Below are 12,674 nucleotides of genomic sequence, written 5' to 3' on the forward strand. Positions count from 1 at the left end.
CAAATGCACTTCACAAACAATTAACTACCTGTCTGACATTACTTTAGTAGTAATCAAATTTAATTATACAGAACTGCATTTTGGCCATCAATGGACTTAGGCTAATTTGTTTGGGGGTGGGGGAAGTGTGGGAACAAAACTAGTGACTCTTTCTAACAAAATAAATAGTTAGCAGCCAAATATCAGCCACTATTTGCCCAATGGGATGAAATATTTCTACTGGTATGTAAATGCCAGTCCTGTATACAGCAATGGAATGTTGCAACATTTCAAATATATTACATGTAACTTCAGAGTATGTATAACCAAAATAGTAAAACCATACTGCAGGTTCAGTATGTTAAAGAAAAATTTAGGCTCCCTCACCACCTCTCCGCCATATGCAAGTCAACCATTGGTTGTACCGTTTGCATTAGTGACACTAATTTCCCTTAAATTTGTATTAAAAAATGTTGGTGCAATTTAACAGCCCCATTAAAATGGTGCTGAAGGAGGTTTAAAAACTGGCAGAGGTAATGGAAGTTAAGCCAATGAGAAAACATACTGATGGAAAAAAGACACTGCGACGATAAAAATACAAACTTATACCTGGGGGAGGGATATGCAATTCATTAATCAACGTTTCCACGCAAGAATTTTGGAAATTATTCAAATTCCTCGAGTGAATTCTCAATCCTTGTTGATTTGCCAAATATCAGTTTTACCCTACCTACAGAACCTGTAAACCCACAAATAAAACTTGGTACAACATTATTTATTGTTGGTTACCAAATACCTAGGTATGGTAAATCTTTTTTTGGAATATTAAATTAGATTATGTAGTCGGCCATAAAACACCCTGTACTGGAGACATATATGTTGGTGAGAAATTAAGATCAGATTCTGTTTTGTTAAAATTACACAAACAATGGGTCTCGCCTTATAAACATTAACAGATGCCAAGGTATTCAACAACCACAATTTGGTGTTGTTTGGCGGCTTTGCTAATACCGTATACCTGTAGTTGTTTAGCTTCAAATGTCTTCAGATGAGATGGCTTTGACTATTTCACCAATCAGGAATTTCGTTTTGGCTACCAACTACAAGAAATTGTTCAAAAGACAATTGTAGTTACATAACAAATATGTTCCCACACATGCACCGTTTGTGAAAGATACTCATTCTACTTATCGTAAGAAATATTTTGTGTTAACCACGTAGCTCAGTGTAACACTGGCCAAGAGACACATTGTCAGCCATTTTAAGTCGGTGATTTTTTTTATTTGTTGGAACCCTGACTGTATAAATGGCCCATCTATTACTGCATGAATATTTTAACTCCTGATATTTTGCTAATATTGCATGTATATTCATTTTAGTAATAGATAAAAAGTAGCTCATTATACTTTCAAAATTAAGTCACATTTTCAGTTCAAGTCCGTCTTGAAGGACAACTTTAACAGTACATTAGTGCATCACAACATTTTGTCCTACAATGCAACATAGATATATTTTTCCAGGATTACAATTTAGACTGGGGGTCAGTTGGAAAGTTCACATTAGCTTAAAAAATGCACCATTTGAAAAGTATTTACAAAAATGCTAAACTCTGTTAGGCCATTTCTAAATGTAGTTTTCACGTTACTGTTGCTATATAAAATGTGAAAAGCTATGCTAAATTGAATGCCTTTGCAGCCAGATAATATTGTTTGGAAGTCATCTTTTTCCATTGTTTTCTAGAGACAATATGCAACAAAAAATGTGCTGTGTTAAGAGTCTTGCATCTTTTGTGTACATCCTCATGGTGGAAATGACAGTCAGCTGTCTGCCTCTTCTCCCTCCTCACAGAAAGAAAACAGAGCCTTGAACTTCAAGGATAAATTGTCGAGTGACTAGCATTATAAAAAATACAACACAAACAACATCAGCAAATCTACCTCCATCAACAAGTCAGGGATTTCATGAAGATTTCAATGTATTTCTTGTTCAGGAATGTTAAAGAAAGGGGTATAAAACATGCTGAATAGGAACTGCATTCAGAACCACCATGAGTCCGTAATTATCTCAGATTGATGCAAGAGGCTAAGCAAAAGAAATAAACTCTAAACTTGCCTTCCAGTGCACCAAATTTGCAGGTTCTTTTCCCTGCTTATTCAAAATATTTGCATATTTTGAATTTAACATGGGATCATTGGCATGCCCAATAAAAGTGATAAGTAAATTTCCAAAACAACTGCAAACCTTAAGCATTAAGATACTTTAATAAAATGATTATGTGCAAAAGCTGTGGCAAATTTCTGTTGGTCACTCCTCACTCTGACTGCTCCACTAATGTCAGGGGTTGAATCACAGCCACCTTCCTCATATGTATTAAACTCATGACTGCATTAAGTGGTACATTTCAAACAAAAAGAAAGCCACATCATTTTGCCATTAAAATAAGCTGTTGGTTCAAGATTATTTAACTTTCAAAAGCTGCATTTTAAACAATAATGGGTGTTTGCTGGGAAAATGTGTACACAATTCAAGCCTTACTGGAAGCACTATTTCCTTACCGACGGAAAGGCAAAATAATCAGCACTGTTTTTCCATCTTTGATTTCCCCGAGAATGCAAGAGTTAATTTTGCACCCTTTTACTGGGGGACCCACCAAACGAACAATGAAGGCACACGTTCGACAGACTGCAGTTGTTACCAGAAGCTTAACAAAAGCAGCTTCTAGCACAAATATACACGTAAATATGACTATTCTATGCTACTGTAGCTTTCCCCCATCCCTCCACCGATGCAAGTGGAGGCATGAATTTGCACTAAAATGGCGCTTCCTCAAAGCTCGTCGTCTTCACTGTAAAGACTAGGTGAAGCTGTGCCTACTTCCGGGCACCCATAAAGTGGCGGGAAATGTCATACGAACCACATGAAAGTAATTCCCCCAAAGACGTCAAAAAGATCAAACACATATTTTTCACTACATTATTGATACAGTAATCCTGATCTATACACTCGGATCTTTTAAATTCAACCAGGAAAATCCATGTACTCATTTCAACATTTACCAACAGATAAAACTCAATTACGATTTTTTTTTTTAAATTGAGAAATTGGATCACAAAAATATGTATAAGTCATTAAAGATTAATTGTAATTTGCATTTTCTGCTGGAGCTTTGATTTTTTTTAAAAACAAAATGGTGGTAATTTCACGGAAATTAATTTTAAAAATCTGGCAGAAATAAACATGTTTAGTTAAGGGTTTGTTGATACTTAAAATGACAACCATGAATATTAACAAAATTTAATTCAATGCATTAAGAAAAAATTGAATTCGATGCATTAAGATAAAAACATGTAGAAGATTTTAATTTTGGTCAGTTCACAAAATACTGCAAAAGAAAAAATGTTTTGCACAGCTGCAGCTCTTGAGTTATTCACCCATGGAATTTTACAAAATGTTATTTTTGAACCAAAATCAGTATAAAATGTATTTTTAATGTTTCAAAATATCAATTCATTTCAAAAAAGAAAAAACTGCACCTTTACTGTTGCACAATGACTAATTTTGGTGTTTCACATTACTCATATTTTCCTCACAGCATTGTAAGTTTACAGTGAAAAAGGTAACTTTTAGACTTAGAAAATTAATCAGCCCACTGTGACCCGCAAAATTAGTGTTAATCTGGTGAGCATAAACTTACCTGTAAAGGTAAAAGAGATCACTACAATAAACTGGAACTGTGCAACTCTTTCAAAAAAGTAAAAGGAACGCAAGAAAGGCGTGTGTGTCCAGGTCGTATTAGTATATATTTGACTAGGCATACCTTACAGCCTTTAAGAGAGATTCTGAAGTGAATTCTTGAAGCGATCGATAAATATTCACACATTCGGCTAACAGTTGCACATTTACTCTTATTCTCAGTATTTACATTTATTCAGAAATGAAGTCGTCAATCCAAATTTGAAAAACACCAAGAACTCTAAAAATAATGTTCTCTATGCCAATGAAGTTTTCTGTAAAATTCTGTTTCCACTTTACTGCCATAGCTCTTGCACATCAGACTTAGTTGTAAACCAATTTCTCAGACTTAAACTGGAGTGTTTTGGCAAAAAAAGATTAACAGTGGACAATGCAGCTGAAATGTGTAACTTCTCAGGATAGTAGCTAAAGATGATTTTCAAACATTTTTTTTTAAACTGTACCTCAGGGCAGCAGCTTCAGTTTTATAGAAACTTTACAAGTCAAAGCTGAAAATTTGAAGGATCAAGGAATGAAAAATGAAATTAATTTTCAGTAACAAAAAAGCCAACCACAAATTATATAGGGCAGTTAAGATGACTGAAAAAAATGACGCCCCACCAAAAAAAATACCAGCTTAATGCAAAATTATTGCAGCAAAATCCATAAAGGGTTGAATTAATCACGTGACCTTCTCAGCACAAAGAGTTAACAAAGCCAACACCCAAACAAAGAAAGCTTTTGATAAGTCATGGATCACTTCAGATTTACTTGTATCAGTAAGCAACTTAAATCGATCCAACCGAGCCAACACTTGTTCACAACTATAACCTTGTAAACTAATACTCTGAAGGTCATTGCTTATATAAAAATACAAGCATTTCTCTATTATTAACCTTGTGCAGTATAATGTACCCATTAGTCGTTTGATCAAGATCATTCATTTTTCGTAGACTTGACCTTTGCCCACAATTTTACATTGAGCAGTTCTGGAAGACCTAAAAATTAAATGAGCTTTTTTGGGGAAAAAGTAGCTGAAGGGTTAATGTTGCAGTTTATTTTTGATTTAGGAAATTTATCCAAATAAGGATTGCAATCTACCACCAGAAGTTTGTGTCAAATTCACTTCCATTTTTGAGGGATTAGAATACAGTGCAGTATGTAACAGGCATAGCTGCTATAATTAGGGAGCTCTAATTGTACTGCATCACAGCACTAGTTTTCAAGGACAAAGTTCAATTAAAACAGTACTTACTTGTGTATAGTTGTTGTGTTCAGAACAAAGAGAGGGGTTTGCTTCCAGCTCTGGCAATCCCTCGATTTTTCCTTCATCTTCCCACTGTCTGGGACTTGCTATCTTGAATGCAGAAGCTTGGAAAGCCAGTGCCAGCCGTGTTTTAGCTCTCTTGGCGAAAGCCTCTCCCGAGCCATTAGTATGCTCACAGCCTTCGTTTCTGCCATATTGACAGTTCCTCAGCATCAAGGCATCTTTGTGAGTTACGAGTATTAACTGAGTAACGCAGCCTACACTGTGAGTCTTCTCTTTTCTCTTGCCTCTGCATGCTGTCGAATGTCCGGTGGATATACCTGCGCCTTTCAGCTGTTGTTTCTCGCTCTGGGAGCCCGCTGCTTCTCTGTCGGTCCATAATGGGTGTGAACCGACAGTTCTTCTACTTTCACCAACATGGCCTTCTTGCAGCACAACTTCCTCCAGCCGAGGCATTTTGGGAAGGGAAGGGCCAGCTTGGCGCTGATTGGATGTGATGCTGTTGACCTCATCGCTTTTGCATGCCTGACTGCAGCTGCTGCGAACGGCAGAGCTTGCACTGCTCGGCAAGGTGGTCGGCAGTGCAGGGATGAACAGGGGCGCTGGGCTTGTTGAAGTCGCACGTCTTTTGAGCACTTGTAGGTCACCCACACAAAACTGTACATAGATCCTGTTAAAACAAGCAAATCAAAACATACAATTACCAATTAAGTGTACTCAGTGTGTGCGCGCGCGCACGTTATTTGCCATGCAGTGAGCTCACACAGCTCAGATTAAAATGGAGCAGCAGCAACAACAAAGCGAAGCTGTAGCTGAAAACCGAGAGTTCTCAGTAACCACAAAAACATCTGCTGCAGTGAGCTGCCCCGCCCTCTACGCTTCCAGCTCGGACCAATCACATTGCCCAGCAAATCCCCAAGGGCTGATAAATGACGTGCATTGCAGATAATAGCCACTACATTTGCCCTCGTTGAAAAGCAAACTAATCCAGGAAGGACATTCGGACGTTTCTCCATACTGCAGCCTTTATGTAGCATACAAGATTTTTGACTGAAAAATTATACCGCCTGATTCTAGCCCGAATTACAAAATCTCTCACTGTTCACCTCTAACAACAAATGAAGCAATTGCTTTCAACTCGAAAGCTGCAACGCAGCCAACTGCTGAATCCCTTCCCAAATCCTTTCCCAGCATGCCCGACAGAAGACAACAAGCCCTGCCACGTCGACAGGCTGGAATGGAAAAATACTGCAGAGCCGGTCTTAAAGGGAAACAAAACCCTATACATGTTCGTTTTGCCATGTTTTTGTTGGAAGAGCGGGGGAAACAGCTTCACGTCAAGTGCACTGCTTATTCTGACTAGAATCCGGTCTTAATTTCACTCTGCATTATAAGAAAACTACAAATACCCATATTAACCGTGTTAAATATATAACCACTGTGACTAGTATGTTTTCACCAGGACTTGTACACAATGGCAGTACACAGGGTAATGTGTAATTATATAACTAGATCAGGTATACATTAATCACTCAACTATTCGACACAGAGTCCAAAACTCGTTCCAGCTGACTGCCTTAACTGCTGAAGAAATCATTTTTTTTTAAATCAGGTCTTAAAAAACCTACTCGAGCATTCACACAAACCTGTAAATAATCAATTTTCTCGAAATAATCAAGCAGACAGACAAGGTAAATAGATTTCTCTAAACAGTAGTTACTTTTTACCTCCTAATTGTTCCGCTTCCTCTCCGCAAAGTGTAGCTCTCTCTATGGTATGCTACAGAATTATGTGGGTGCCAGCAATTTTCCAGGCACTTGCTTAAATGATCATTGTTCGTGGAAGAGAATGGTGAATGTTGCTGATCTATTTGACAGAGAGTAGGCTATTCAATCACGGTAAACATCAACGTCGAGTCTGATCTTGTACTCATTGGAGATCACCACGTGCACTTCGAGATAACTGATCAACCACTCAGGAGGACAGCCCTGGCTGACCCCAATTCTCAGCCTAGACATGTTGAGGCCAATTGGTACACCCCACCACAGGTGAAATCAGCCAATGCAGCTGACAAAGGGTCGCACCAACATGTCTGCCTTTTTCTTTCAGATGGTGGTTAACGAACTGTGTATTTCCAGCATTTTCGCTAAAACAGATGAGCTGGTCATTATCACATTGTTGTTTGTGGGAGCTTGCTGTGTGCAAATTCGCTGCCGCAGTACACTACATTACAACAATGACGACACTTCAAAAGTACTTCATCCACTGTATAACGCTTTGGGATTTCTCGAGGTCGCGAAAGAGGCTATAGAAATACAAGTTCCTTCTTCTTCCAGCATTTGTAGTTTTTCTTTTCCTCTTTATGCTGTAGCATCTAGCCAAGAGAGACTTTGAGGGCCAACAATGCAGCTAAATCACATTAGCAGCAACTGCTGGAGACAAGCAGTGTAGATAAAGGTTAGACTTTGTGCTTTAAAAAAAAATTGAACAGTACAACACTTCCACCATCACACGAATAGGAAGAGGTGAGGTAGCCCTCCTTCTCTCATGAAAGCAGCGACTTCTTCCTGGAGTATAGTTCCATTGGTGCTGGCTTTCTTCCCAAAGGCCACCTCTTCATACACTAGCTTTGACAGTGAGCGTCACATGTTATTCCCTCTCCAATCAGGTTTTTGCCCCTGCCACAGCACTGAAACAGCCCTAATCAAAGTCACAAATGACATCCTATGTGTGACTGTGGTGCACCATCCTCCTCATCTATCATTACCTATTTGCAGCCTTTGACATGGTTGACCACACCATCCTCTTCCAATATCTCTCCTCTGTTGTCCAGCTGAATGGGACTGCCTTCAATTGGTTCTACTCTGACTATCCAATTGTAGCCAGAGAATCTCCTGCAATGGCTTCTCTTCCCACCTTCGCACTGTTACTTCTGGAGTCTCCCAAGGATCGATTCTTGGCACACTATTTCTCAACTACATACTGCCCCTCAGTGACATGATCTGTCAGCACATCTGGTTCCACATGCATGCAGCCAACACACAACTCTACCTCACCACCTCATTTGACCCAGTGTAGTCAAACTGCTCGTCTGACATCCAGTCCTGGATGAGCCAATTTCCTGCGCCATCAGGGAATTTACACGGAACATTTCAATCCATAACTGATTGATATTTTTTGAATGAGAGGTTTGATATACAAGCGAATTCCTGGAATTTAGCAGTTGTGGGGGGCAGTCACCCCAAGATGTGTCAGCACTGTGAGTATGGTGGGCCCCCAAGGCCCACTGATAACTGGGGTGGGTGGGGAAGAAATGACAGGAAGTGGTCACACTTTGCAGGATACCAGGTAGTGAAGCACCGGAGGAGGCGGGGGGGGGGGGAAGGGAGGGAAGAAAGGGGAGAGCTCGTTTATGGTCTATTGGAGAACAGCCCGTTTTATGCAATATAGCATGTATTATATCACATCAGGGCCAGTAATTTACACTGAATAAGTCAAATTATTCAGAGTTTGACTCAACTTTGGCACATTGAGATTTTCACCTAGAAGGAATTTTGTGCTTAGTTTATATTATGTTGCTATGCAATTAAATTTATCCTGGGTACCAGGCAAAGTAGATAACAGAATTGCGAGCACAATATCATACAACAGATTTCAGTGAGGTTCGCACCCATCATGTTGGATTGGTTTAATTTACTAAACACTTCAGCAGAAGGCCTAGGGTTTAAGAATCTGTTCTTCTCGAACATTCGCCAGTTCTGACAAAGGGTCATCGACCTCAAACGTTAACTCTGTTTTTCTCTCCACACATGCTGCCTGATCCGCTGAGATTTCCAGCATTTTCTGTTATTATTTCAGGTTCCAGCATCTGCAGTATTTTGCTTTTGTATTAATGTATTGCCACAGTTCCTACACAAAAGGGGGGAGGGTTCCTCATTTCAGGTGGTAGTTTTGTTTGGCAGTTCCTCAAACCAATCCACAACACAGAAAGCTGGGTGAAGGGCAGAGATTAAGCTTTCAGCCTCCTCACGCTCTCTGGAAAAACTGAGAAACAGAAAAGTATTGCGTTCTCTTTCTCTCTCTAGTCAGAGGAAGGCTCAGAGGAACACTAGATTGAGACAAATGCATGCAGCCGACAATAGAAAAGACTAATGCCAGTTAGAGATAGTGACTTGTAATGTGAAAGTTTGCATAATTTATTATTTTTAATGTTAAAACCAGCATTAGGAAATAAATAAAACTCACTGTGAAACTATATCCTGTTCATGTATTTAGTGCAAAATATGGTTTGTAACTGGCCTTGCCTCATTCAAGTGTTTATCAGTCCGCTTTCCGAAAGCCAAGAGAAATGTACACGCAAGATCATAATATCCAATACACACACAAGGGGTCTTATCGTTACAGCCCCTGGGCTACTCTACTTTACATGAATGTATTGATGATGATGATTGGGCAGTAAAAGTATACCCTTGATGTAGGGGACACGATGTCCCTTTATAGGATTGAATGCTGAATAAGAGAATATCTAACGCAGACCCAATATTTGTAACAGTATTGTGATATTTCCTCATTTAAATTATATGGCTTTATGCACATTTACTGTATATTACTGGTTTAAGGTCCTATGATATTACTTCGAAGAGATTCTCCTGTATCGTGGCCAATATTTAATCCTCACCCAACATCACTTAAAATACAGATTATCTGGCCATCATTTAATTGCTGTTTGTGAGAGCTTACTGTGCACAAATTGGCTGCCATGTTCCCCTTCATTACAACAGTGATTACACTTCAAAAGTTCTTATTTGGCTGTACATAGCTTTTGCAATGTCCTGGGGTCACAAAAGGCACTGTATTAATTGCAAGCCCGTTCCTATAAATTAGTGGCTGTGATTATTAAGTGAATGTTTAAACTCTATCAACATTTAACTCCAGTTAATTTTATTTCTTACTTTTTTTTTTAAAAAGCCGAGGATACAGAGGAAGATGGCAGGAAAGATGCTCTAGTTTTCAAATACATAGCAAATAGGTTTTAGTAACGGAATGTTTGCAAGGATAAGGGAAGAAGGCCCGGCATTTTAAATGTAGCAGGCAAGGGAGAGGCAAGGGCAGCAGAAATGGCGCAGGGGCAGGGAGGGAGTCAGCAGTTGTAATGATGTGGGGCAGAGGCCAGAAACAGGAGGAGCTTCAGAAGAAAGCAGAGACAGAGCAGTTACAAGGTCAAAATCCAGATAGAGCAATGAGTGGTCACAAGGATTTAAAAAAAAGTTTTTGGTGTCCTGAGTTTGAATGACAGTAGAGGCTGAGGATTGTGGGAGAAAGGCAGCGGAGGCTCCGCAACACCACCTCGTCTCAGGATACCTGCAATTACAGCTTGACATCTATAAGTTGACAAGGGCTTTTCACCTCCATGATAAATGCCGACATACATCCCACTCCAGGCACTTGAGCACATAAATCTGGCTGAGACTCCAGTGCAGGGCTGAGGGAATGCTGCACTGTCAGATATGCCGTCTTTCAGATGAGATGTTAAACCGACGCCCCGTCTGCCCTCTTTGGTGGACGTAAAAGGTCCCATGCCACCATTTCGAAGAAGAGTAGGGGAGTTATCCCCGGTGTCCTGGCCAATATTTATCCCTCAAATCAACATAACAAAAACAAATTATCTGGGCATTATCAATTTGCTGTTTGAGGGAGTTGCTGTGCGCAAATTGGCTGCCGTGTTTCCCACATTATAACAGTGACTACACTCCAAAAGTACTTCATCAGTTGTAAAGTGCTTTGAGACATCCAGTGGTCGTGAAAGGCGTTATATAAATGAAAGTATTTATTTTTTCAAAGCATTACTCAAAAATCATGACACAGGAAGGGTAATGTGTACAGGAAGTGTGCACCAGACACAAGATTTTTTAATATCTTCAACGCCGATCTTCCGTGAAGTCACTCAGGATAAGTCAAGGATATGGTCTCTTTCTTACCCATGTCTGTCATGTTCATGTTGCTGTTTCTCACCATCTCTGTTCATCTTATTTGTTCGTTTCTCTTTACACTGTTTCTATTTGTTTATGGGTGGGAAGTGGTGTGCAAGGGAATGAAGCTGCTGGTTGCATTTCCTGGCGATTGTTCCAGGAAAGTTTAGCTCCTTTGACATTCCCCTCCCGCTTACACCATGTATGTTGCTGGCTCCGAATAATTTGTTGCCATTATCTTGTATGAGCCTCCTGCCACATCACACATGGGCATGATCTGCATCTTTTCTGCCTGTTGCATTTGGTCCTGTTACCTCAGATCTTCTTTTGCAGCCCCATTTATGCTGCTGACTTCCTCCAATGATCTGCACTTTCCACATTAGGTTCCCCCTCAGCGGACACTGCCTTACTTCATCCTCATTGAGACCCCATTTTCTAGCATCATGGTCCATAGTTGTTGAGACCAATTCACTAAATATATTCAAAAAGGAGTTAGATGAAGTCCTTACTACTAGGGAATCAAGGGGTATGGTGAGAAAGCAGGAATGGGGTACTGAAGTTGCATGTTCAGCCATGAACTCATTGAATGGCGGTGCAGGCTAGAAGGGCCGAATGGCCTACTCCTGCACCTATTTTCTATGTTTCTATGTTTCTATAGTCCCCAAGTCCATATTTCCCTCTCGCCAACTGGATGGAGATCTCAATGGCCCAATCTCCCTACTAAAGCGACATAGCCTCTGAAGAATTAGTTGGGAATAGAGAACTGGTTGGCAAACAAGAAGGAGAGTCGGGATAAACGGGTCCTTTTCAGAATGGCAGGCAGTGACTAGTGGGGTGCCGTAGGGCTCAGTGCTGGGACCCCAGCTTTTACAATATACATTAATGATTTAGTTGAAGGAATTGAGTGTAATGGCCCTTACGGCTAAAGGGATCAAGGGGTATGGAGAGAAAGCAGGAAAGAGGTACTGAGGGAATGATCAGCCATGATCTTATTGAATGGTGGTGCAGGCTCAAAAGGACTGAATGGCCTACTCCTGCACCGATTTTCTATGTTTCTATGAAAGAGAGCGCAGTTGGTGGGTAGCAGTTCGGGGCCTGGAGATCAGATTAGGCACTAAGGCGGTCCACAGAAAGTGTAGAAGCAGGAATGGCATACAATATGGTCACAGGCAATGCGCGCAGGGTCTAAAGTGGTCCCCAAAGCTCTGGAAGCAAGATAACAGGCGTGGGAGTAAGAGGCAGAATGGCTGCAAATAAAAGAGAAACAGGAGTGGAACTCAAGAGCAGGGAAGAGGCAGGAGCAGGGCTGTAAAGGAGCCCAAGCAAGAGCAGCACCCAACACAACCCAGAAGCAGGAGTAGGAGTGCAAAGTGGAATTAGGCCTAAAACTGGCACTAAGCTATGCCAAAGAGATGGAAATGGAACAGACATGGGAGTAAAGAGCCAACAGCTTTTCCAAAGGGTCAAAGTAGTGAAACTACTACACAGGGCTATCTGCAAGCTAAATCAACAAAAGCGGCAGGCTATAAACAGAGCTAAGCAGCCCCACAATCAACAGATCAGAACAAGACTCTATAACCCTACCATATCCAGTCAAGAATGGTAGCAGACAACCATACAACTAACAGGAGGTATCAATCCATGAACATCCTCATCTTCAATGGCTAGTTTCCAGCATGACTATATGAGACAAGGATTAAGTGTTTGCAAGTATCTTGAGACAAAAA

At 40.4% G+C, this 12,674-nt stretch overlaps 1 protein-coding gene across 1 annotated transcript in view; it reads right to left on the reverse strand.

Annotated features, from left to right (window-relative positions):
- Window positions 1-12,674, reverse strand: part of ctc1 (CTS telomere maintenance complex component 1) — a 68,373-nt gene that overhangs the window by 19,557 nt on the left and 36,142 nt on the right. Inside the window, exon 13 of the mRNA XM_070859118.1 lies at window positions 4,967-5,648. Within this exon, the coding sequence (XP_070715219.1) occupies window positions 4,967-5,648 (682 nt within the window). The remainder of the gene's footprint in view (window positions 1-4,966; window positions 5,649-12,674) is intronic.

Source organism: Pristiophorus japonicus, chromosome 17 (assembly GCF_044704955.1).
Source record: "Pristiophorus japonicus isolate sPriJap1 chromosome 17, sPriJap1.hap1, whole genome shotgun sequence".
Classification (NCBI taxonomy): domain Eukaryota; kingdom Metazoa; phylum Chordata; class Chondrichthyes; family Pristiophoridae; genus Pristiophorus; species Pristiophorus japonicus.